Raw genomic sequence first — 24,602 nt, forward strand, 5'->3', positions numbered from 1 at the left:
CATTCCTACATCTCTCTAATTTCAGAGGAGGCTTAGAAGCAACCTGATAAACGCTTTATATTTCCGAAGAGGTTTCAAGTAACTTACCCTTTACCTAAAGGTGTATTGGATAAGTGGGAGACTCCACCAATAGTGGATACTTTCCTAGGAAGGTTGTCAAATAAGACAATCTTCCCAATACCTAATGTAACGACTTTAAAGCTGTGTCAAACTTACGATCTGAAGCATCCTTTAAAGTCAATTTTCATAGCAGAAGATGCGGCACGGAGACCTTAGGATCATCTGTGCTTGGGTTAACAAGGCCATGGGAGCATGGTCTGGATGTATTGTACAGGCTATTGAGGAGGAAAATAGCTTGGAAGAAATTACCCACCTGGCGAAACATATTCGAGAATCAGCTTCATACCTGTGTCAAGCCTCAAAGGATGTGAGCAGGATAGCATCGCGCATCTCCGCATCGGCCATAACGACTAGACGGATTTTATGGCTCAGAGAATGGCAAGGGGACTCTGACACCAAACAGCCGATGGAATCCATCCCCTTTGGGGGTGAAATGCTTTTCAGTCCAGAGTTGGACAAGTGGATTTCACAAGCTACAGCAGAGAAGTCCACTTTTCTGCCTACTCCTTAAACGAGAGCCACTCCACAGGTTAGGAGAGGTTATTCGGGACCAATGTTTAGTTCCTTTAGATCAGTCCTTTCGAGCCCGAGGAAGAGGTTTCGGTACACAGGCACGTGGAGGCAGAGGTAGAGACCGCTCACAGTCAACGACCAGAAAGCAGGATAAACCTGCTGACAAGGCCATGGCATGACGGCCTCCCAGCTCACCTGGGGTCCCCCTTGATGGGAGCGCGTCTGGACATCTGGGCCAAAACCTCACCAGAATTTTTGGATAAACAACATAATTTCCCAGAGGTACAAACTGGATTTTCAATAGAGGCCTCACAGTCCGTTTTTTACAACGGGATTGCCTCAGTGCCCTCAGAAAACAAAGGCACTACTAACAGTAATTCAGAAATTGCTACGGTCAGGGGTCATTATTCCAGTTCCAGCCTCGCAGAGAGGAACGGGTTTCTATTCCAGTATTTTTGTCGTACCAAAACCAGACCGATATTCGCATATCTGCATATCCCAATCTGGACTCCTCACCAGGCTTACTTAAGGTTCGCACTGGTGACGGATCACTACCAATTCAGGGCCTTGCCGTTCGGTCTATCATCAGACCCAAAAATCTTTACGAAGATCATGGCAATCATGGTTGTAGGATTGAGACTGTTGTGGGTCACGATTATTCCTTATCTAGCCGATCTACTGATCAAGGCATCATCTCAGGAACTGCTGATCAAGTATGTTCAGACAGTTCATCAATTTCTCATTCAACATGGGTGGATTGTGAATTTCCAGAAATCCAAACTCATGCCTACTCAACGGATTCAGTCCCTCGGTCTCATCTTGGACACGGTTCAATTGAGAGTATTCCTACCAGATAACAAGGTCCAGGACCTACAGAGGTTAGTGACTCAGGTACTGAGGACACCCAAACGGTTTCTCTAAACCTCTGGGTGCAACTTCTCGGGAAGATGGTGGCGTCGTTCAAGGCTCTCCAGTACGGCAGACTTCATTCCAGATGAACCTCATTACTCAGGGAGCAGTTTCGCACTGGCTTCTACATCTAGGAATCCGACTTCCACTGTGCATGCGAACCTCCTTAATTTGGTGGTTGTTGCACAGGAATATCGCAACAGGCAAGAGATTCGACATTTGGGATTGGAGGATCCTAACAAGGGATGCCAGCCTTAGAGGCTGGGGTGCTGTCCTGGAGGAAAATCAGTTTCAGGGCAGGTGGACGGTACAGGAAAGCAGACTACCCATAACCATTCTCGAGCTGAGAGCGGTTTACAATGCGCTTCTCTTAGCCGAAGACCTAGTCATAGGTCAACACTTAAAGATACAGTCGGACAATGTCACGACGACGGCTTACATAAACCGTCAAGGAGGGACAAAGTGCAGGATGGCGTTACAGGAAGCCACAAAGATCTTGTTGTAGGCAGAAGGACGAAACATCATCCTCTCGGCAGTGTTCATTCCAGGTGTGGAGAACTCGGAAGCTGATTATCTCAGTCGCCAGGACATGCATCCGGGAGAGTGGTGCCTACATCCACGGATGTTCAACAGGGTGGTGAGGAGATGGGGTCTACCTCAATTAGACCTGATGGCGTCTCGGCAAAACCAATAAGCTGCCCAGATATGTGTCCAGAACGAGAGATCCAACAGCAGACAGAGTGATCGCATTAACATTTTCTTGGGGTTACAGGAGGGTTTACATTTTTCCACCTTTTCCCCTCATACCCAAGGTTGTGAAACGGTTGAGACGAGAGCGAGTGTGGGCGATTCTAATTGCACCAGATTGGCCCCGCAGGAGTTGGTACTCAGTCCTGCGAGGGTTACTAGTGGAAGATCCTTGGCGGTTACCTCGGAGAGAGGACCTGCTATCTCAGGGACCGTTCCAACACTGAACAGGCTGCGTTTAACGGCGTGGCTATTGGAACCCGGATCTTAAGGAACAGGGGATACCAAGAACGGCCATTCCTACGATGATTGACGCTAGGAAGCCGGTCACAGCCATGCACTCCTACAGGATTTGGAAGAAGTACATGGACTGGTGTCAGGAACGTGGGTGAACATCGACGAACTTCCACTTATCCAGACTTCTACTTTTCCTTCAAGGCCGGACTAGATGTAGGACTGAGGCTGGGCTCTCTGAAGGTTCAAATTTTGTCTCTCTCTTCATCCTCTTTCAACAGCAGTTAGCATCCTTGCAAGAGGTTCAAACCTTTTTACAGGGGGTTCTGAGGATACAACCTCCTTTTCGTCATCCCACTGCGCCGTGGGACTTAAATTTGGTGTTAGACTTTTTGAGATCACCAACTTTTGAGCCGTTGGCAAGAACAGACCTGAACTATCTCTCTTGGATGGTCACGTTATTGCTTGCCTTGGCTTCGGCCAGGAGGGTTTCTGAGTTAGGAGCCTTATCGTGTAAGAGCCCCTTTTCAAATTTTCATGAGGATAGGGCAGAACTCCGTACAAGAGCAGATTTCCTTCCTAAGGTTGTTTCGGGGTTTTCACGTAAACCAGACAATTGTGGTCCCATCTTTTCAGGGTCTCGCAGATGGGAACGTGTCCTTGGCTGTTGTCCGAGCTTTACCGGTATGCGTACAAGTTACGCCGTCCTTCAGAATGTCGGACTATTTGTTTGTTCTTTATGATGGGCCTAAGAAGGGTTGGTCAGCTTCTAAGCAGTCTTTGTCTAGACTTGCCATTCGGCAAGCTTATATTTCCTGTGGCAAACAGGTTCCAGTTCAGACGGGTGCTCATACCACCCGATTAGTGGGTGCCTCATGGGCGGCTGCCAGAGGTGCTTTCACTACTCAATTTTGCAGAGCGATGACGTGGTCCTCAGCCCACACGTTCGCGATATTTAACAAGTTGATACATTTGCGTCCGGTGACTCTAAGTTCGGACGTTTAGTTTTGCAGGCCACCGACAGCACTCCCTCCCTGGGTGATAACTTTGGGACGTCCCCTACTGTATAGGACTCCAGTGTCCCCTAGTGGATGACAGAGAAAAGAGGATTTTGGTACTTACCGATAAATCCATTTCTCTGAATCCTCTAGGGGACACTGGACGCCCGCCTCGGTGCTGTCAACCTGCTGTGTTCAAAGTTCTTGCTCAAACAGTTCGTACAAACAGCGTTAATTTTTCTGTTAAGAAAAGTTTCTTGGATGCTGTTTGATATGTTGTACGGTTCGGGTTCCTCGCCATGTGCTATAGTATCATGTCCTATTCTCTCAGTCAAATTTTCCAAACTGAGGGAGGAGGGATGTGAAGGGGGAGGAGCCGGCTGTGCAGTCAATGCTAATTTTAGATTGTGCCACACCTCTGGTTGCAAGCTTCACACCCCCTTACTGTATAGGACTCCAGTGTCCCCTAGAGGATTCAGAGAAATGGATTTATCGGTAAGTACCAAAATCCTCTTTTTTTCACTTCTCCATGCTTAATACATCTGCCCCTAATTTTCATCTGTGACGTCAGTAATTCTGTTCTATTGCTTATAGGCTGAAGATGACGAGACACCAGTTGACCTTAACAAGCACTTGGCCCTGCTGGACAGGCCATTCAAAGAGCCAATTACACGGTATTATCAGTCATTCAGTCCTTTTCTGGTCAATACTGAGTACAGTAGAGATTGTCACATTATATGTAATCTGTAAGAGAAGTATTATGCTGTTCGATGTAACCTTTACACTAAGGCTACTATAATTCTACTGTGTGGACTCTTGGTGAGACTCTGGTGCTGTGCGGATGACTTGTCTGTTCTACAACCACTATAGGGTAGGAAGGCCCAAATCTGAACCAGGCTTTCCCGCCTACAGCTACAGTATACGTCTTAGGCTATGTATGTCCCGCCAGGGCTTCCTCTCATGTTTAGTATAGGTATTGACTGTTTAGTTTAGGTGTTTGTTTTCAGGAAATGTGTTCTGCCATTCTCCTAGCAGTGTATATGTTCCGTAATCTGGGTCTGAAGGTAAAAGACCTGGAAATGTTCCATGAGGCCTGAAGACTAATCAGGAGTCGTTACCATGTGGAGGGTTTCTACAGTATATGTCAACCTAATGACCTTGACAAGCTTTTAATCCTGACGTGCCAATGAACCATACCCACAAAACACTACTTATTCCAAAAAAGGACTGTCGCAGACCATGGCTTTATAGGGCCCCTCCAGAGGAACCTCCTGCTCCATTACCGCTACCCTGAGTTACATTCTTACTATAAAATCTCAAAGTAAACCTCCTCCTTTATGTAAAAGCTTTACAGGGATCTTTCATTTCTTCCAGCCCACTTGCTTTTATACTTCTCATAACACATGTAACTGTGACAGGGAAGGTGGCCCCTCTCAGCTCTGGGCCCCATAGCAGCTGCACTCCCTGCACCTATGGCAGTTACCCCCTGTATATAACACATGTAACTGTGACAGGGAAGGTGGCTCCTCTCAGCTCTGGGCCCCATAGCAGCTGCACTCCCTGCACCTATGGTAGCTACCCCCTGTATATAACACATGTAACTGTGACAGGGAAGGTGGCCCCTCTCAGCTCTGGGCCCCATAGCAGCTGCACTCCCTGCACCTATGGTAGCTACCCCCTGTATATAACACATGTAACTGTGACAGGGAAGGTGGTTCCTCTCAGCTCTGAGCCCCATAACAGCTGCACTCCCTGCACCTATGGTAGCTACCCCCTGTATATAACACATGTAACTGTGACAGGGAAGGTGGCCCCTCTCGGCTCTGGGCCCCATAGCAGACGCACTCCCTGCACCTATGGTAGTTATGCCCTTGCTTCTCAGTTTTGTACCACAAACGTGCTGCTTCTATTTCAAATACAAACATGTTTTTCTTTTCTCCAATGGCTCTTTTCTTGTAACCTGTGTAACTCATTCTCCCTTTTTCACGGTTTAGTATTTAGTGGCATGTTTATTAAACAAATGTCCGTTTTCGTGGGTTACCAACAAAATTTAAGTATCCACTGGTTGTGTGACTGGGGGTTCCGCAGTAATTCTCTTCGATATCTACTGCAGTCTTCCCGTTTCTGATCAAAATTGCGGTTGCTATGTTATGAAATTTACCAAGTGCTTCTTGACATTGGTAGCTAACGCCATTGCAGCCTATAGGTTACAGATCACACATTTTCCCCAGATGCTCACCTAGCCTGATCACGCATATGCACAGTCCGATGAGTGAACTTGTGCAGTTGCGCACCCGAGGTCCCTGAGAAGAAAGTAAATCGAACACTTTACACATAGCATGAAAAGGAATCCTTATCAGAGCCCCTGTCCATGGATGTGTTTCTCAATAGATCTGGGTAAAACAGCGAATGGCAACAATAAGAAAATTATCGGGTTTGAAAACCAATTTTTAAGAATATTCCCCTTACTAGATTTATTTTTAGTTTCCTTAATTTCAATATGTAACTATCTGCTTATTTAGCTACATCTTTCCCCAGCATGAGCTTTTCTATCTTTAGGTGTGTCTGAAACAATTGGAAAAACAGTTGGAGCCGTCTCCTCAATTTAGAACTTCATTTGTGTTATACAAGGAAATATAATGCTTGTTTTTGGCAAATTGCTTACTTATACACGTCATTCTTTAGTTTATATTCCTTGCTCCACCTTCTACCTTAGAGCACCTGCTATGGTAAGGCCACCAGTACAGTACATTAGTTCCAGCAACTAGTAATGTCTTACCCACCTCCTCCAGGCTGGCTCGCCAATCCTGTTGGAAATTACAATGGTTCTAGTGTGAAGCTTTATTCTTATGAAGCACAACACGTTAAGTATTTACAGGAAGGGAGTTAAAATGATTTATTCATACAAGTTGGTTGATGGAACAAACAACTAACACACAGTCCTCCTGCCTTCTTAAACTAAAAATGTCGTTGCAAGAACATTATGGCATGATATGATTGGCCGAGCTATTTTCTTTCAATGTACAAATTTTTAAAGAACTATCTATGACTTACTAAAGTACTTTATTATGTTAAGGGTTGTTTTGCAAAGAAGCAAAAGAAAGGCTGTTTGGTATGTCTCTCTGGGGCACACTTTATTCAAATTAACTGGATGGTAAATTTACCATCCAGTTAATTTGAATAAAGTGTGCCCCAGAGAGACATACCAAACAGCCTTTCTTTTGCTTCTTTGCAAAACAACCCTTAACAGTTTCTTCTGAAATAATGTCCGGGAGCACCGCCAACCCTGTTCTGCCCCAAAAGCCTTTTTAGGCAAAATGGGCAGCTTTATGTTGGTTTAAATTCTAATTTCTTATTTCATTTGTATCATAATTCTGTATCAAGTAATGTACAATCTGGTCCAGTGCAGACTCCAAAAAAAACCCACCCAGTATACTTTATTATGTTGTCCAGATCTGTTTTTCTTTTAATAGACTATTTGTTGTTCCTGTTTAACAATCGTAATTGTACCGGTGTCTCAGAGCCTTTTATTTACCACAGTGTCCTTGCTAAATGTTTCATATGCAAGTGACCCTGTAGATTTAGGCATACTGATGATTTAATCAAGGGTAGAGCTAATATCGTTATGGAATATTCTTATAAAAAAAGCAGATACGTTCCCTAACACTGCCTTCCCTTCAAAATGGAGCATCTCCGGTTGATTGATCCCTCCATTGAAGAGGGAATCATCGATATTCTGGTCATCGGCACATCCCCAACTTCTTCCCGCCATCAATATCTTTCATTAACTGTAAATCATTAATTTACTTTGTAAGATCTCACCTGTGGCTAAGGCAGTCTGGCCGTTCTAGGCCTCTCATGTTCTAATGAGGGGCAAGGGGTTTATAATTAGGGGAGCGGGTCAGATCACTTCCGGTGCCCTGTATCTTGGATGGTGTAGCCCACCCAGGCTTCTTTGTTACCCAACCCACCTGCAAGAGTCAGAGGTGTGATTGAGGAAACAAGCACAACATTGTGCCAGTCATGACTGATCAGCGATTTGTGTTCCTACAGACAAAGCATTGAGGAATTACTGGACGGCTATCATGAGCAAGTCAATATGTGCCTTAAAAATGAGGTATGTACTATGCATTAACCGCTTAACTGACTATTTTTTTCCCCACAAAACCGCTTAGAAACGTAATACAGTTAAGTTATTTTTAATAATATAATGTTTTATTTAAAAAAATATATATGTGATGTTTTATAAACCCCCCTCCCCCCTAAAAAGCCCATTTTCTCTTACTTCCTAGAGGATACTGGGGATCCATTTAGTACCATGGGGTATAGGCGGGTCCACTAGGAGCCATGAGCACTTTAAGAATTTGATAGTGTGGGCTGGCTCCTCCCTCTAATGCCCCTCCTACCAGACTCAGTTTAGAAAATGTGCCCAGAGGAGCCGGTTACGCTTATGGAAGCTCCTGAAGAGTTTTCAGCGTTTATTTTATCTGTTTGTTATTTTCAGACAGGACTGGTTGGCACCAGCCTGCTTGCTTCGTGGGACTTAGAAGGGGGGAACGGCCCAACCTCTTAAAGAGTTAATGGTCCCGTTCCCAGCGGACACGCTAGTTCCTGAGGGAACTATTCGCAAGCCCCAAGACGGCGAGCGTACATTCCCGCAGCACGCCGCCACCCCAGCAGAGCCAGAAGAAAGAAGAGTGGTGAGTACTAAGCCGGCGCCCCGGTTAGCGGGTCGCTGGCCATTATGGTGGCATGAGGGTACAGAGACACACGGCTTCTAACCAGGGGCGGATTACGTCTCCAGACTCAGTACACAACTGTGTCTCAGTACACTGTACAGAGTACCAACACTGGCAAACTAAGCCTTAAAACGGTTCTGTCTCTATTTTAAACACAATTTACCTCAGCCAGTATTAAAAAAAAAAAAGCGGGAAGACCGCGCACCACTGAAGGGGCAGGGTTTCACTGAGAGGATCCAGCAGCTCACCAGCACCATTTTCCCTCTGCAGTGGACACAGACGCTGACTGACAGGGACGCGCAGCTCCTCCGCTGTGACTCCATATTACCTCAGCAGTACCAGGGGGTCATACAGGAGGGGGGAACGATTATTAGTGTACTGAGTCCCCCAGTCTGGGTACTCAGTCTGCAACCCAGCAAAGCTTGGCATTAGCGATAAGGGCGCGGTGTGCTGGCTCCAAATACCTCTGTGTTTCTCTGGAAAGGGCTCTTTGTGGGTTAATTGTGTTTTTAAACTTTCCTGTGTGTGTGTGCTGTCACATTTACAATACGTCAGGCAAAGAGTGTGTTTCATGTACGGCAGAGTGTTCCTCTTCCCCAGGGAGCTCACTACTATGTACTCAGTGTAGTGCACCTTCTCAGGCTAGCGGGGCTGAACCAGTGTGGCTGGATTCCCTCAAAGGAATGATTTCTGATATTTCTATTAAATTATCCTGCGATGAGATGAGGTGGATTCAGAAGGCGGGGACGCTGGTCTGACACAGAGAATACAGGCTCTTATAGAGGCTATCAGAGACGTCCTACAAATTCCTGATAAGGTGACAGAGGAGTGTGAGGAATCTTTTTTTAATGTAAAAAAGTAGTCCTCAGTCACTTTTTTTGTGTCAAAGGAATTGAATACCCTGTTTGAAGAACCGTGGGTAAATCCTGATAAGAAATTTCAAATCCCTAAACGGTTACTCTCATCCTTACCTTTTCCTCCTGAGCATAGGAAAAAAATGGGAAAGTCCACCGATAGTGGATGCATCTGGGTCCAGGTTGTCACGGAAGATTGTGTTAACCGTCCCTGGTGCAGCCTCCCTGAAAGACGCTGCTGATCGTAAAATTGAGACTACACTCAAATCCTTGTACACAGCTGCTGGGGTGGCTCAGAGACCCACTATAGTATGTGCGTGGATTACTAAAGCCATTGCTAAATAGTAGGGTGACCTTATTGAAGGGTTGGATTCCTTATCTAGGGGGCAGATTGTGTTACTCCTGCAACATATACAGGACTCTGCAAACTTTATGGTGGAAGCCATAAAAGAAGTAGGTTTGCTTAATGCACGCACCACTGCTATGGCAGTGTCAGTACGCAGGGGCTTGTGGTTACGCCAGTGGACTGCAGGAAGTCGTCCTTTTTCCAATCAACATTCTGGAACTCAGGGCTGTATACAACGCCCTCATATCTTCTTCATGATTGGGCCATTCAGATTCAGTCGAACAATGTGACTGCAGTAATGTACATAAACCAACAGGGAGCAACGAAAAGCAGAGCAGCAATGTCAGAGGTATCAAGAATTCTCCTCTGGTCAGAAAAACACGCTGTGGCGTTGTCTGCGGTCTTCATTCCGAGAGTAGACAACTGGGAAGCAGACTTCCTCAGCACACACGACCTGCACCCGGGGGAGTGGGGCCTTCATCGGGAGGTGTTCGGGTGCTTAACACATCAATGGGGATGTCCACAAATCGACATGATGGCCTCTCGTCTCAACAAGAAGCTCAAGCAGTATTCACAGGCAGTGGCAGTGGACACTGACAACTCCATGGGTCTATGAGATGGTGTACGTGTTCACCATCTGAAAATAATTCTGAAAAGAATAAAAAGGGAAAAAGTTCAAGCAATTTTCATTGCTCCGGATTGGCCAAGAAGGGTACGCAGACTTTCTGGAGATGCTCCTGGAAGATCCGTGGCTGCTACCTCTTCGCAAGGATCTCCTGCAACAGGGGCCGTTCATCTATCAAGACTTAACACGGCTACGTTTGACGGCATGGAAGTTAAACGGCTGATTCTAGCCAGGAGTGGGATTCCTGATAAGGTCATCCTGACTATGATCCAAGCCAGGAAAGGGGTAACGTCTAAACATTACCGCCGTATTTGGAAGAAATACGTCTCTTGGTGTGAGAGCAGAAAATATTCTGCGGTGGAATTTCATCTGGGACGTTTCCTGCTTTTTCTGCAGTCGGTTGTGGATGTGTGCCTACGTCTGGGCTCCATAAAAGTCCAGATTTTGACCTTGTCCATTTTCTTTTAGAAACAATTGGTGACTCTTCCTGAGGGTCCAGACATTCTTGAAAGGGGTTCTGCGCATCCAGCCTCCCTTTGTGCCTCATACGGCACCTTGCGATCTCAATGTGGTGCTGCAGTTCCTGCAATCGGACTGGTTTGAACCGTTGCAGGAGGTAAATGTAAAATATCTTACGTGGAAAACCGTCACACTGTTGGCCTTGGCTTCAGCAAGATGTGTGTCGGAGTTGGGGGCGTTGTCTTACAAGAGTCCCTATTTAATCTTTCATGATGACAGAGCTGAACTCAGGACTCGTCAGCAATTTCTACCTAAAGTGGTGTCTGCATTTCACATCAACCAACCCATTGTGGTTCCGGTTGTTACCGACACCACTATTACTTCAAAGTCTTTGGATGTTGTGAGGGCTTTGAAGGTGTATGTGAAGAGAACAGCTCGTCACAGGATATCGGACTCGCTGTTTATTCTTTATGATCCCAATAAAATTGGGTGTCCTGCTTCAAAGCAGTCAATTGCACGTTGGATCAGACTCACTATCCAGCATGCTTATTCCACGGCAGTATTGCCGATTCCAAAATCTGTACAGGCCCACTCGACTAGGTCGTGGGTTCTTCTTGGGCGGCTGCCGCGGTGTCTCGGCCTTACAGCTCTGCCGAGCAGCTACTTGGTCAGGTTCGAACACGTTTGCAAAGTTCTATGAGTTTCCGATACCTTGGCCTCTGAGGGCCTTCAGTTTGGTCAATCAGTTCTGCAGGTCCCTCAGCACTCTCCCACCTGGTTTGGGAGCTTTGGTACTTCCCCATGGTACTTAATGGATCCCCAGTATCCTCTAGGACGTAAGAGAGAAAATAGGATTTTACCTACCGGTAAATCCTTTTCTCGTAGGATACTGGGCGCCCACCTAGTGCTTTGTTCATCCAGCACTGTTACTTGGTTAAGTATTGTTGTTTGGTTCAGCCATTGCTGTTCCTGTTCCAAGTTGGTTAGCATGGCTTTCCTCTTGTTTGTGTGTGCTGGTTCAGAATCTCACCACTATCCTATTACAGGTTGAGTATCCCATATCCAAATATTCCGAAATACGGAATATTCCGAAATACGGACTTTTTTGAGTGAGAGTGAGACAGTGAAACCTTTGTTTTTTGATGGCTCAATGTACACAAACTATGTTTAATACACAAAGTTATTAAAAATATTGTATTAAATGACCTTCAGGCTGTGTGTATAAGGTGTATATGAAACATAAATGAATTGTGTGAATGTACACTACAAAGTTATAAAAAGATATTAGCTAAAATTACTTTCAGACAGTGTGTATAAGGTGTATATGAAACATAAATGCATTCTGTGCTTAGATTTAGGTCCCATCACCATGATATCTCATTATGGTATGCAATTATTCCAAAATCCGGAAAAATCCCATATCCAAAATACCTCTGGTCCCAAGCATAAGGGATAAGGGAGACTCAACCTGTATATCTTTCTCTCAAAGTATGTCCGTGTCCTCGGGCAGAGTTTCCTAGACTGAGTCTGGTAGGAGGGGCATAGAGGGAGGAGCCAGCCCACACTGTGAAATTCTTAAAGTGCCCATGGCTCCCAAAGGTCCAGTCTATACCCCATGGCACTAAATGGACCTCAGCATCCTCTACGGACTAGGAGAAAAGGATTTACCCAGTAAGTAATTTAAAATCTTTTTTTTTTTTTTTTTTTTTTGCAACCCCCCCCCCCCCCCCCCCCTTGACAAAGATATTTTTTTGTATTATTTACCCCCCTCTACGCTAGCATCATCTAACTATTTAACTTTATATTCCTATCTAATTTTTAATTTGGCGTGTTTTGTACACATCGACCAGTCTGACCTGATTCCTGCCGCATCCCCATGTTTTATAGACAGTCTCATTAAGGTCAGAGCTTGAACAGTGTGAAGGTCTATTAATGATTAGATTAACTGTGAAAGTCAAATGGTTGTGTCTGCTGGTAACGGGGGGGGGGGGGGGGGGGTGGAAGTAATCCAGCAAGGGAAACTTTCCCAGTGGTGGTAGCCACATTGTTCTGCTCTGTGTAATGAAAGGAAGTCGTTTAGTACAGGAAAGTCGTGCATACAGATTTGTCCTCGTACACTGCGGCTTCAGTTGCGCCAAATAGCCCCCCTCTGCGTGCCCGGTCCCGTGCGAATTGGCCGTGCCAGGCTTGTTGCTTGCTCAAAATGTGCTTTTTATTCGGGTAAATAGAACAGCTGGAAGCTACAACGCTACTTTGCGAGATTACATTGATCAGTGTGATGTGCGACTGAGTCTGAATCTGTATCCGAAATGCTGCATTGCTGCGGTTCTTTCTCACGCCAAGTTCCGTTGTGCTACATCTGTGACTCTGTACGTGTTTAAAACTAATTCCTGTGCGGTTACAGTCGCAGCCCGGTTTCTCTGGTACACCAGGAGTGGCGTTTTCCAGCGGTAAGATGCAAAGTGTAAGAGGACTAAGCGTCTATTGCTGCATGGCGTATAGTCGCTAGGGTGTACAAGGACAAATCTGTAGGCACAAAATATATACAAACACACACGTATATACATACATATACAGTATCCATACATATAGGTTTATCCCTTCTGCTAATGAGTCTCAGGGGTATATTCAATTAGGGTTGGATCCATTCCGACATGTATTTGTCAGAATGGATCCGACAACCCCTATTCAATCTCATCTCAATTCGACTTTTAAAAAGTCGAATTGAGATGAGGGACCCAGAGGAGGAGAGGGGGGGGAGCCGTGGGGAGACCAGCGGGGGACAGCCGCCGGCAGACGGAGGAGAGCAGCGTTACAGCAGCGCTGCAGGAGGATGTCACACAGCCGCCTGACCTCACGGCAGTGTTCACCCGGCTCCAGCAAGCGTGACCTCACTTGCTGGAGCCGGGTGGACGCTGCCGTGAGCGGCGCGGCTGTGACACATCCTCCTACAGCGCTGCTCTCCCCTGTATGTCCGCGGCTGTCCCGCGGCTCCCCCCACCCCCCCCCCCCACCCCCTCTCCTCCTCTGGGTCCCACATCCCTGAAATGGTCGGAAACAGGGCCAAATCCTGTCGAATTTGGCCCCGTAATCCTCAAAAGTACGTGACACGGCAGCTATACCGCCGATTCACGTACTATTCGACAAGTCGAATTCCACGACTTGTCGAATAAAAATGCTTGGGATTGAATAGGTCGAATCACGATTCGACCTTAAAAAGTCGAAAACTGACGTCTTCTCGACATACGGCAGCTTTCGACCCTAATTGAATATACCCCTCAGTGTCCAGGTCTGATCTGTTGAGATACATAGAAGAAATAGGTGGTTATGATATGTATAAAAAGGGCAGCATATAAAGGTTCTGGATGACAGTCAGTAGGACGACAGGTACAAACGTTTGACTGTACTACAGGTTAGCAATTATTTCATAATTTACTATCCACGTGGACTACGATCAGGAATAGTAACCTGTGAACATCCAAAGTGTCACCCCCCAAAAAAAATATACGGATCCACCTTTTGTACTGTCAACCTTTTTCCATACCGACCTTTAAACCCTGTCAACCTAACACGTTGACCTTATGGTGTCAACGTACTGACAGCGACCTATTCATTGTCGATCTTTTAATACAGACCAGCAAAGAACGTGTCTCCTCCATACAGCTGCTTTTTATATGTATTTTGGGACAATGAAACTAGTGGTTCTGGCAAAGAACATAAGGCAGATGTATTAAGCCTTAAAGAAGTGATAAATAGCATGGTGATAAAATACCAACCGATCAGCTCCTATCTGTTATTTTTCAAGCACAGCCTGTAACATGACCGTTAGGAGCTGATTGGTTGGTCCTTTATGACTGCTATTTACCACTCTCCGCAGCTTGATAAATGGGGGGCCATAGATTCTTATCTAGTTTAAACAAACCACAACCTTTCTGAAGTGGTAGAAGAGGCAAATAAGGAGCTACGTATTTTATGAGCCAATTGTGGTCTGGCTGCTGCCCGCTATTTACTCTTCCGGGGGGCTTCTGCCTTCTTTCCAGTTTTGCATTACGTTACTGTTGTCTGTCATGTTTTCCAGAGTAACCCGTACAGAGCTGCTGACCAAGTCATCAAACTGGTAAGAAATATCTGCAAGACTGTGGACCGCGTGGAGACCCCGTCTATTACAGAGTGCGTCAAGAAGCTGCGGAGAGCCGTGAACCTGCCTCGGAGCCGCAGCGTGGAGGTACAGCGGAAACTTGGTCTTCAGTGGGAAGTTCTCTATGAGCACCTGTTGGCGAATGTATATTGTGTCCGTATGGCGAAATATTTCCTTGTTCATGCGTCACATTGCATTTCATGTAATTCTGCCGTTTGTGTTTTTAGGGTCCCCCCAGTCCCGCTGCCGGATATAACCACAGTGCCTCAGATGGTCAGTATAAAGGAAATTATAACCTGTATATCCTGGTGTAGGTAGGAGGAAATAAAGGCTGAGTATTCATGTGTAACCCTTAGGTACTCCACCGTGTGAGAGTCCTTTGCAAGAAAGTTTAAGCCAGTTAACTACTGCTGTTCACAAGCTGCTGCAGCTACATCTGAACTCCTGCACCCCCACCAAGGACCCCAGTGACGGCAGGCCCCTCAAAGAAGCTCGGACCTCCGCTGACCATCTCCAGTTCACTATATTTGCTGCACATGGGATCCCCACAGGTTGGGTGTCCAGGTGAGGAGACTGTTCCCTGTCTTCTTTGTCATAGCGCTGTTACACTTGGAGGTCACTGTTTAATATAATCGTGGTGATGTCTTGAGTTTGAGACCTAATTGGCAAAAGCACAATTGTGCTTTATTCTTATTTCGGTATTGGCTCTCCTCCGCCTCCCACCTGTCAGCGTGATGCTATCCGTTTTCAGAAATATGTATCCACAAATACTTGTGCAAGATAATTGCTCATCAATGTGGTGATCATCTCCTGTTTGGTGTCCTCCAAAACCATTAATGTGTAATGTACAAGTACCGAGGCTTATCTGATAATGGTAGCAGAACTCCTGGCCACACAGGAACCAACATCCAGTAATAAGTCCAAGATCCGTGTCACCAGAAACAGGCCCCAAATTATCATGACCCTAACGGGCCGTCTCCGCTCGTCCGCAAAGACACCTTCCTTCCACTACCCTGGAACGCCCAATACATTTTCAGTACACTTCTCCTTGTTGTGTACCTGAAATAATTACAGCGGACACCATCAGGACCACGCAGTCCCCTCTGATCGGGCCCTAGGAGCGGAAGACTGTATTAGCACTGCAGCGGAAGTGGTGACCCACGGAGGAGGACTGGCTGAGTTACCGACACGCACTGGCGACTATTGGATGCCTCTCAAATGTGAATGATCGTATATTTCTTTCAGCACTTAATCTAATCACTGGGAATTGTTGAATCAGCGGTATTTGGCTGTGGAAAAGTTTATCCTCCATTGCGAGAGCTTGGAAGGGAGGTAGATGGGGATATATAATATTTCTATAGAAACCATTCTGGGCTTTCGTTCAGTTAATCAGTAGACTGTCTCCGTCGCGTCAGAGTGGAGTTTGCTGGACAGCGGACGCCTTATTACCATAAATAACGGTGATTAAAAAGATGGAGACATTTTTAGGCATTAAAGCTGATTTCATTGGCTTCCCAGTGAGTGTGACAGGCCCAATCCTTGTCTCCTGACTTATTCTGGCTGGTCGTAAAATTTTTTTTTTTTTTTGTATTTTAGCTTTGAAAAGTATTATTTAATCTGTTCCCTGCTGCACAATGGGAGAGATATGTTTAAACCGGTCCAGTCTAAGAAAGTTGGAACATACAAGAGTTTCTTCTATCTCGTTAAATGGGACGAACTGTAAGTATCTGGTATGATCCATCAGTGATTGTATTACTGTACACTGTGTCATGTGGGTGTTATATAGAGAACATTGTATTCCCGGCATTTCCCTGTGTAATGTAGAGGTCAGTGTATACTATGCTGTGTGGTGTATGTAGGTCACTTTGTGCCCTGTCCCGTGTAATAAAGAAGTTCCTGCGTGCCTCGTGCTGTGTAATGGATTTCCCTGTGTGCCCCGTCTTGTGTAATATGGATTTCCCTGTGTACCCCCTCCTGTGTAATATGGAGGCCCCCCCGTGTGCCCCGTCCTGTGTAATATGGAGGTCCCCGCGTGCCCCGTCCTGTGTAATATGGAGGTCCCCGCGTGCCCCGTCCTGTGTAATATGGAGGTCCCCGTGTGCCCCGTCCTGTGTAATATGGAGGTCCCCGAGTGCCCCGTCCTGTGTAATATGGAGGCGCCCGCGTGCCCCGTCCTGTGTAATATGGAGGCGCCCGCGTGCCCCGTCCTGTGTAATATGGAGGCCCCCCGCGTGCCCCGTCCTGTGTAATATGGAGGCCCCCCGCGTGCCCCGTCCTGTGTAATATGGAGGCCCCCCGCGTGCCCCGTCCTGTGTAATATGGAGGCCCCCACGTGCCCCGTCCTGTGTAACATGGAGGTCCCCGCGTGCCCCGTCCTGTGTAACATGGAGGCGCCCGCGTGCCCCGTCCTGTGTAACATGGAGGCGCCCGCGTGCCCCGTCCTGTGTAACATGGAGGCGCCCGCGTGCCCCGTCCTGTGTAATATGGAGGCCCCCCGCGTGCCCCGTCCTGTGTAATATGGAGGCCCCCCGCGTGCCCCGTCCTGTGTAATATGGAGGCCCCCCGCGTGCCCCGTCCTGTGTAACATGGAGGCCCCCGCGTGCCCCGTCCTGTGTAACATGGAGGCGCCCGCGTGCCCCGTCCTGTGTAACATGGAGGCGCCCGCGTGCCCCGTCCTGTGTAATATGGAGGTGCCCCGTCCTGTGTAATGTGGAGGCCCCCCGCGTGCCCCGTCCTGTGTAATATGGAGGCCCCCCGCCTGCCCCGTCCTGTGTAATATGGAGGCCCCCCGCCTGCCCCGTCCTGTGTAATATGGAGGCCCCCCGCCTGCCCCGTCCTGTGTAATATGGAGGCCCCCCGCCTGCCCCGTCCTGTGTAATATGGAGGCCCCCGCGTGCCCCGTCCTGTGTTATATAGAGGCCCCCCGCGTGCCCCGCCCTGTGTAATATGGAGGTGCCCCGTCCTGTGTAATATGGAGGCCCCCCGCGTGCCCCGTCCTGTGTAATATGGAGGCCCCCCGCCTGCCCCGTCCTGTGTAATATGGAGGCCCCCAGCCTGCCCCGTCCTGTGTAATATGGAGGCCCCCCGCCTGCCCCGTCCTGTGTAATATGGAGGCCCCCCGCCTGCCCCGTCCTGTGTAATTTGGAGGCCCCCCGCGTGCCCCGTCCTGTGTAATTTGGAGGCCCCCCGCGTGCCCCGTCCTGTGTAATTTGGAGGCCCCCCGCGTGCCCCGTCCTGTGTAATTTGGAGGCCCCCCGCGTGCCCCGTCCTGTGTAATTTGGAGGCCCCCCGCGTGCCCCGTCCTGTGTAATTTGGAGGCCCCCCGCGTGCCCCGTCCTGTGTAATTTGGAGGCCCCCCGCGTGCCCCGTCCTGTGTAATTTGGAGGCCCCCCGCGTGCCCCGTCCTGTGTAATTTGGAGGCCCCCCGCGTGCCCCGTCCTGTGTAATTTGGAGGCCCCCCGCGTGCCCCGTCCTGTGTAATTTGGAGGCCCCCCGCGTGCCCCGTCCTGTGTAATATGGAGGCCCCCCGCGTGCCCCGTCCTGTGTAATATGGAGGCCCCCCGCGTGCCCCGTCCTGTGTAATATGGAGGCCCCCCGCGTGCCCCGTCCTGTGTAATATGGAGGCCCCCCGCGTGCCCCGTCCTGTGTAATATGGAGGCCCCCCGCGTGCCCCGTCCTGTGTAATATGGAGGCCCCCCGCGTGCCCCGTCCTGTGTAATATGGAGGCCCCCCGCGTGCCCCGTCCTGTGTAACATGGAGGCCCCCCGCGTGCCCCGTCCTGTGTAACATGGAGGCCCCCCGCGTGCCCCGTCCTGTGTAACATGGAGGCCCCCGCGTGCCCCGTCCTGTGTAACATGGAGGCCCCCGCGTGCCCCGTCCTGTGTAACATGGAGGCGCCCGCGTGCCCCGTCCTGTGTTATACTCAGCAGGTTGGTGCATCTATTACTATTTGCCCTTTATATCGCCATGCAGCGGGTTTGCTCCGCTTTTGCATCAAGTGATTTTTTAATAATGTGGGAACGGGTTATATTTATTGTTATAGTACGGGCTATATTACTGTTATGTTACTGGTTATATTTATTGTTATAGTACGGGCTATATCACTCTTATATTACTGTTATAGTACGGGCTATATTACTCTTATATTACGCGTTATATTTATTGTTATAGTACGGGCTATATTACGGTTATATTACGCGTTATATTTATTGTTATAGTACGGGCTATATTACTCTTATATTACGCGTTATATTTATTGTTATAGTACGGGCTATATTACTCTTATATTACGCGTTATATTTATTGTTATAGTACGGGCTATATTACGCGTTATATTTATTGTTATAGTACGGGCTATATTACTGTTATAGTACGGGCTATATTACTCTTATATTACGCGTTATATTTATTGTTATAGTACGGGCTATATTACGGTTATATTACTGTTATAGTACGGGCTATATTACTCTTATATTACGCGTTATACTTATTGTTAGTGTAAGTAAGAGCTGCATTTATTCTGTTTTTTTAGCATCATTTTTCCCATACAAATCGCACAGCTGCCCCAGGAGTCTGTTCTGCTGCTTAGACTGTACGGGATATTTAACACAAACAGTGGGGGGTCCCCAGACTCCAATAAGCAGAGGAAGGGGCCTGAGATGCTGGGCCAGGTGTCTTTGCCGCTCTTCACATTCAAGAGGTAAGTGATCCTGATACAACTATGTAGCTGTTATAGGGGAAAGCAGAACGTGATGGACTATTGTGGGGTTACAGAAGTCATCTGTTGTGCGTCCCCTGGACTAAAATGCACTATCCTAAAGTGGAGTGTTATGGGCTCCTCATCCTGCAGTTCACAGACCACTATTTCGCAGCCAGATTGGCGCACGGAGTGCAGCAAGAGCCGTGTGAACAGCCTCATTCCTACTCATAACGCTACTATCAGGTTAATGAGCATTTTCCCCAGATGCTCTGCCCAGAGATGCAGCATTGCCTGGCGCTCCTGCCAGCCTCTGGGAATTAATATTTGTGAGTGATCCGTACTGTTTAGGCTGCAGTGATCAGGTTTCCAGTTCTCAGTACACATTGCTGTAACTCTGACTCTCCCAGGATACTGACGAGTGGAACCAAGCTGCTAAACCTGTGGACATCCTTAATCTCCAGCACAACGCCTGGCACCATGGGCAGAAAGACCACGCCAATGCAGAAGTTGGCGCTGCAGGTGAGACTATGTGGACCCTCTGCTAGTTTGAGTTGCCGTAGAATGTTACAGCGCACAGTGCTGACCAGGAGGTCCTGTGTATTCCACCAAATTAGTCATCCAAAGATGAAACCTGCAAAATGTGTCTCCATAAAACCTGTTTCTGTAGGTTTAGTCGCATCATTAGAGGTTCTATGTCCTATAGCTCTACGGTCTACCATCGCGTCTGGGCGCCTATGCAATTTATATCCGTCTACAATCCATAGTGCTTCTCAGAAACGGTCATGGTGCTATGTTATAACCTCTATCTTTCATTCAAGGTTGATTTTCCTTCTCCGGCCTTTGATATCGTGTACAAAGCTCCAGAACCAACGGGTACCTGCGTTCCGCAGAACATAGAGACGCTGGACAAAGACAACAAGAGCCGCCTCCTCTCCCTCATAACCAGAGAGTACCCGTCTGGGTAAGTGATCCTATAATCACCCTATGGAGTAAAAAGAGTGCAGCATCGGTAGTAGTAAAGAGGAGAGGGCATTGGTCTTGCTCATTGATCACGTAGCAGAGGCTTGAACCTGAAGGGAATGTACCTGCTGTGCTCTTACTGTTGTACTGACACAGGTGTGAGACGGTGTCTCTCCGCACCCGGCGTGTAAATCCCACCGCACGGGAAATGCTCCTGCGAGTGGCAGACGGTTACTCGCTGGCGTGGGAAGAACAGTCCGACACCACTTAAAACGTAACACAAAGGGGGCGACTGTGCTACTGTTTCCAGTGACTTAAGCTGCACACGCACAGTGGTTTTTATTTGTGATACAATTACGATCTTCCATTTATAAAGCTCCAACATATGTTACAACGAAATGTCACAAAATGACATGAAAAGTAATTTTGGAGAGACCCTGAACCGATCCTGACATATTGTATGTTACTCGCCCCTTTATCCGCAGGATGCCTAAAGAAGATAAAGTGTTCCTATGGGAAAAGCGTTCCTACTGCCACAGCCACAAAGACTGCCTCCCTAAGATACTGGCCAGTGCCCCAAAGTGGGACGTGTCGTACCTAGGAGACATCTATGCCCTGATCAGCTCATGGCCGCCCCTGAACCCGGTGTGTGCCCTGGAACTGCTGGACTCCAGGTGAGCGCGGCCTCTCTACACGGGAGCTTCCTTAAGCTTCTTTCAGGGGACAATGGGTAATTGTAATGATGATTGTCACCCACCAGGTTCGCAGACCAGGAAGTGCGCACGACAGCTGTCAAATGGATCCAAGAGGGTTTGAGTGATGATGAGCTGGTGGACCTTCTCCCGCAGTTTGTACAGGTTGGGATTGTCACTGCTGTTAGCCGCGTGCGTGCTATGGGCCTGGTTCATGTTTGCAAGGAATTGCACAGCCGCAATTCCGTCTAACTAAAAAGCAAAGGCAGCACGAGGCGTCTGTAGGAGATAGATTCCTCCGGTTAGCATTTGCAAGGATCCGAGTGCTGCATCTGAGACACAGCCTCGGATCACCATGGATTTGCGATGTTTGTAGGCACTAGTCAGACATATGGATCCGGGAAGTCTGCTTCTGACAATACAGACCATGGACCCATCACGCCTTCAAAATGGGGACAACATGTTCCTGTTTTAAAGAACGGTGCCAGGTGCCACCCCCAAAACCCCCGCAGCATGATCAGTCATGCTGTGGCTGACGGAAGGGCTGCAAGCGACATTGCAAGACCAGTTCTGCAGATGCGCCTGCGCAGATCCCCAAACATCGCATTCGTATGCAAACCATCGGGTTTGGGTAAAAATATGAAGCGTGCCCTTTGTAATGATCAGGACTGCACACACCTACCTACATATGTTGGAAACGTTTACTTCTGGGTTATGTCGATTTAAACTTTTTCGACGTGTTTTTAGAGTAGCTGTGTAAAACACATGAACACGTCTGAATATTAATATGTCTGGTTTTTAGGCTTTAAAAGCTGAAATCTACCTGGACAATTCCTTAGTGCGGTTCCTGCTGTCTCGTGCTCTGGGAAATATCCGAGTTGCTCATTACTTGTACTGGTGAGTGCTCCTTCCTATTTCTGTGTCCCCTATATTTAGCCTGTCCCTATTACGGTTACTGAAGTTTCCATATCTTTAGAGGTCTAAAAAGAGACCGTTTAATAAGTGCATGCAGACAGGTCAGAGGGCATGAGAAGTGTCGCCGAGAGTACAGCAGACAGAGATTTTCCCCTTTTCATTGCTAAGTGGTGGGTTCCTGAGCCTAGCACAGAGCGTACGATTATTAAACTATGTCACTGAATTCTTACATTGTCCTTCCAGATAGAACTGTAATCGGGGCTCTTGTTTCAGGCTACTGAAGGACTCTCTCAGTGACCCCCACTTTGGGACCCGCTATGAGCAGATTCTTGGAGCTCTGCTCTCCATAAGCGGGATGGGTCTGCGCCAGGAGCTAGAGAAGCAGACCAGACTCACCCAGCTGCTTGGCGTTGTCGCAGAAAAAGTTCGACAAGCGAATGGCTCAGCGAGACCGGTCAGACTCATATTTATTTATATATATATAATTATTATCCGTTATTTATATGGCGCCACATGGGATCTGCAGCGCCCAATTAGAGTAAACAAATAAGCAAAACAAGAAGACAGTGGCTTACAGTTCAATACAATATAGGACAAGTACAGGGTATATAAACATAGCTGCGTCAGTGAACAGCACTGAAATAAGTATCCGGGTGCCAGAAAACCGAGGGATTTGGTGCCGTCAAAAAGAAGAATTGAAAAGAATATAGGTTTAGTAAGAGACATAAAAGCACATGAGGGAAGAGGGCCCTGCTCGTGAAAGCTTACATTCTAAAGAGGAGGGTGACACAGGTGGGGTAGAAAGTGAGCATAGGCCACAGAGAGGTCTTAGGATGAGAGATGGCTGGGTTTGGTGAAGAAGTGGGTCTTGAGAGCCTGTTTGAAGTTTTGTGGTTTTGTGGAGAGTCTGAGGGGGAGAGGTAGAGAATTCCAGAGAAAGGGAGCAGCACGTGCAAAATCTTGGAGGTCGGAGTGGGAGGAGGGTAATCAGTAGGCAGGAGAGGCGGCGTGCATTAGCAGAGCGAAGAGGGCGGGAGTGTAAAGGGAGGTAAGGACAGAGATATAACTGGGAGAGTATATGTATATATTTACATAGATGTGTGCTATTCCTCCCTATACCGTGGTGACTTGCACCAGGTGTGACAGATGGGTACAAAGCCATCACTAGCAGGAGATGACCCCCTGCACATAGCCACCCAAAATGCACATGCAGGGAGCTTTCATAGATATTGTTATGTAATTAATAGTTGCACGTGATCAAGAACAATATAATTTCCTGGCTATGACATGCTACTCAGTATTTTCATATCACCTGGACATTGATAAAGCCATGTCAAATGTTTCATATCTGATCAGAGATTTCTGATAGACGTATCCTGCTCATACGCACTCAGTGAGTTATTTGTTATTTACAGATAATTCTGTGTTGTATTAGTGCAGGTGGTTCTCCAGGAGGGAATGGAACGTGTGCAACTTCTCTTCAGGAAGAACAACATTCGCCTGCCGCTCAACGCCAGCCTAGAAGCCAAAGAGCTCAATGTCAAGGTGGGTTCTAAACGGCAGTACTCCTGTGGAAGGCATCGCCAACACTGTACTGGATGGTGGAAGCTTAATGTCCTCACATCACCCGCTCGTTTAGCACAAGTACTACCAGTCAAGGAGTACGTACTTGTATTACAGTACGCCCTCTTACCAAGTGTCTTCATCATCTGTCTTTACTCACTGCAGGCATGCTCCTTCTTTAACTCTAATGCAGTTCCCCTGAAAGTAACCATGGTGAACGCTGATCCGCTGGGGGAGGAAATCAACTTCATGTTTAAGGTAGCATTCCCGTCAGGGTTGTCCGATACGTAAAAAAAAAAATAATAATTTTACAAACAAAACTGGTTCTTAGGTCTGAAACGAAATGCGTAACTCTGTGCTTGTCTTTGAGGTGGGAGAAGACTTACGTCAGGACATGCTGGCTCTGCAGATGATTAAGATGATGGACAAGCTCTGGTTACAGGAAGGGCTAGACATGCGGATGGTCATCTTCAAATGTCTCTCTACTGGCAAGGACAGAGGTGTGTTTGTGATATATACGTGTACTAGGGTAAAGGTGAGGTCCACCTAAATACTACCAAGGGAAAAAGAAAAGGTCCACGCCACAATCTAGAACAGAAAAGAAATACACCCGAGCTTGCTTTTACCAATATTGTACATGGTACCAGCTTTGCGTGGCAGCATAAATGTCATCTATGTAGGTAGAAATAAGAGTGTGAGCTGAGTAGAACTTAAATCTTTTACTGTGCCGGGAATCAAGCGGAACCAATAACGGACAGTCCAGGTTCTGTTAGTTTGTGTGAGCCGACAATCCTGGTTTTCCGGCATCCCCAGTTAATGGCTCCCATTTCTTTGTCCAGGTCTGGTGGAACTGGTGCTGTCCTCGGACACACTGAGAAAGATCCAGGTTGAGTACGGTGTCACCGGCTCCTTCAAGGACAAACCTCTGGCTGAATGGCTGCGGAAGTATAACCCATCTGAAGAAGAGTACGAGAAGGTAATGTGGGGACGTTGGTAGCAATGCTCCAGCTGGATCCAAAGTGGGGTCCTCTGATTTGTTCAGGTGATAATCACGTTTTGTGCTTTTCCAAAGCAATGAGACCTTGAAGTGT

At 47.5% G+C, this 24,602-nt stretch overlaps 1 protein-coding gene across 1 annotated transcript in view; it reads left to right on the plus strand.

The window, feature by feature from the left end:
- The window catches only part of PIK3C2A (phosphatidylinositol-4-phosphate 3-kinase catalytic subunit type 2 alpha), a 136,347-nt gene that overhangs the window by 98,805 nt on the left and 12,940 nt on the right, over positions 1 to 24,602 (plus strand). The window contains exons 8-24 of the mRNA XM_063946450.1: positions 4,116 to 4,195; positions 7,575 to 7,638; positions 14,623 to 14,769; positions 14,910 to 14,955; positions 15,039 to 15,246; positions 16,279 to 16,401; positions 19,214 to 19,381; positions 19,789 to 19,900; positions 20,200 to 20,342; positions 20,827 to 21,015; positions 21,102 to 21,198; positions 21,836 to 21,930; positions 22,222 to 22,402; positions 23,389 to 23,493; positions 23,677 to 23,769; positions 23,882 to 24,011; positions 24,351 to 24,487. Coding sequence (XP_063802520.1) covers positions 4,116 to 4,195; positions 7,575 to 7,638; positions 14,623 to 14,769; positions 14,910 to 14,955; positions 15,039 to 15,246; positions 16,279 to 16,401; positions 19,214 to 19,381; positions 19,789 to 19,900; positions 20,200 to 20,342; positions 20,827 to 21,015; positions 21,102 to 21,198; positions 21,836 to 21,930; positions 22,222 to 22,402; positions 23,389 to 23,493; positions 23,677 to 23,769; positions 23,882 to 24,011; positions 24,351 to 24,487 — 2,118 coding nt within the window. The remainder of the gene's footprint in view (positions 1 to 4,115; positions 4,196 to 7,574; positions 7,639 to 14,622; positions 14,770 to 14,909; positions 14,956 to 15,038; positions 15,247 to 16,278; positions 16,402 to 19,213; positions 19,382 to 19,788; positions 19,901 to 20,199; positions 20,343 to 20,826; positions 21,016 to 21,101; positions 21,199 to 21,835; positions 21,931 to 22,221; positions 22,403 to 23,388; positions 23,494 to 23,676; positions 23,770 to 23,881; positions 24,012 to 24,350; positions 24,488 to 24,602) is intronic.

Source organism: Pseudophryne corroboree, chromosome 11 (assembly GCF_028390025.1).
Source record: "Pseudophryne corroboree isolate aPseCor3 chromosome 11, aPseCor3.hap2, whole genome shotgun sequence".
NCBI lineage: Eukaryota > Metazoa > Chordata > Amphibia > Anura > Myobatrachidae > Pseudophryne > Pseudophryne corroboree.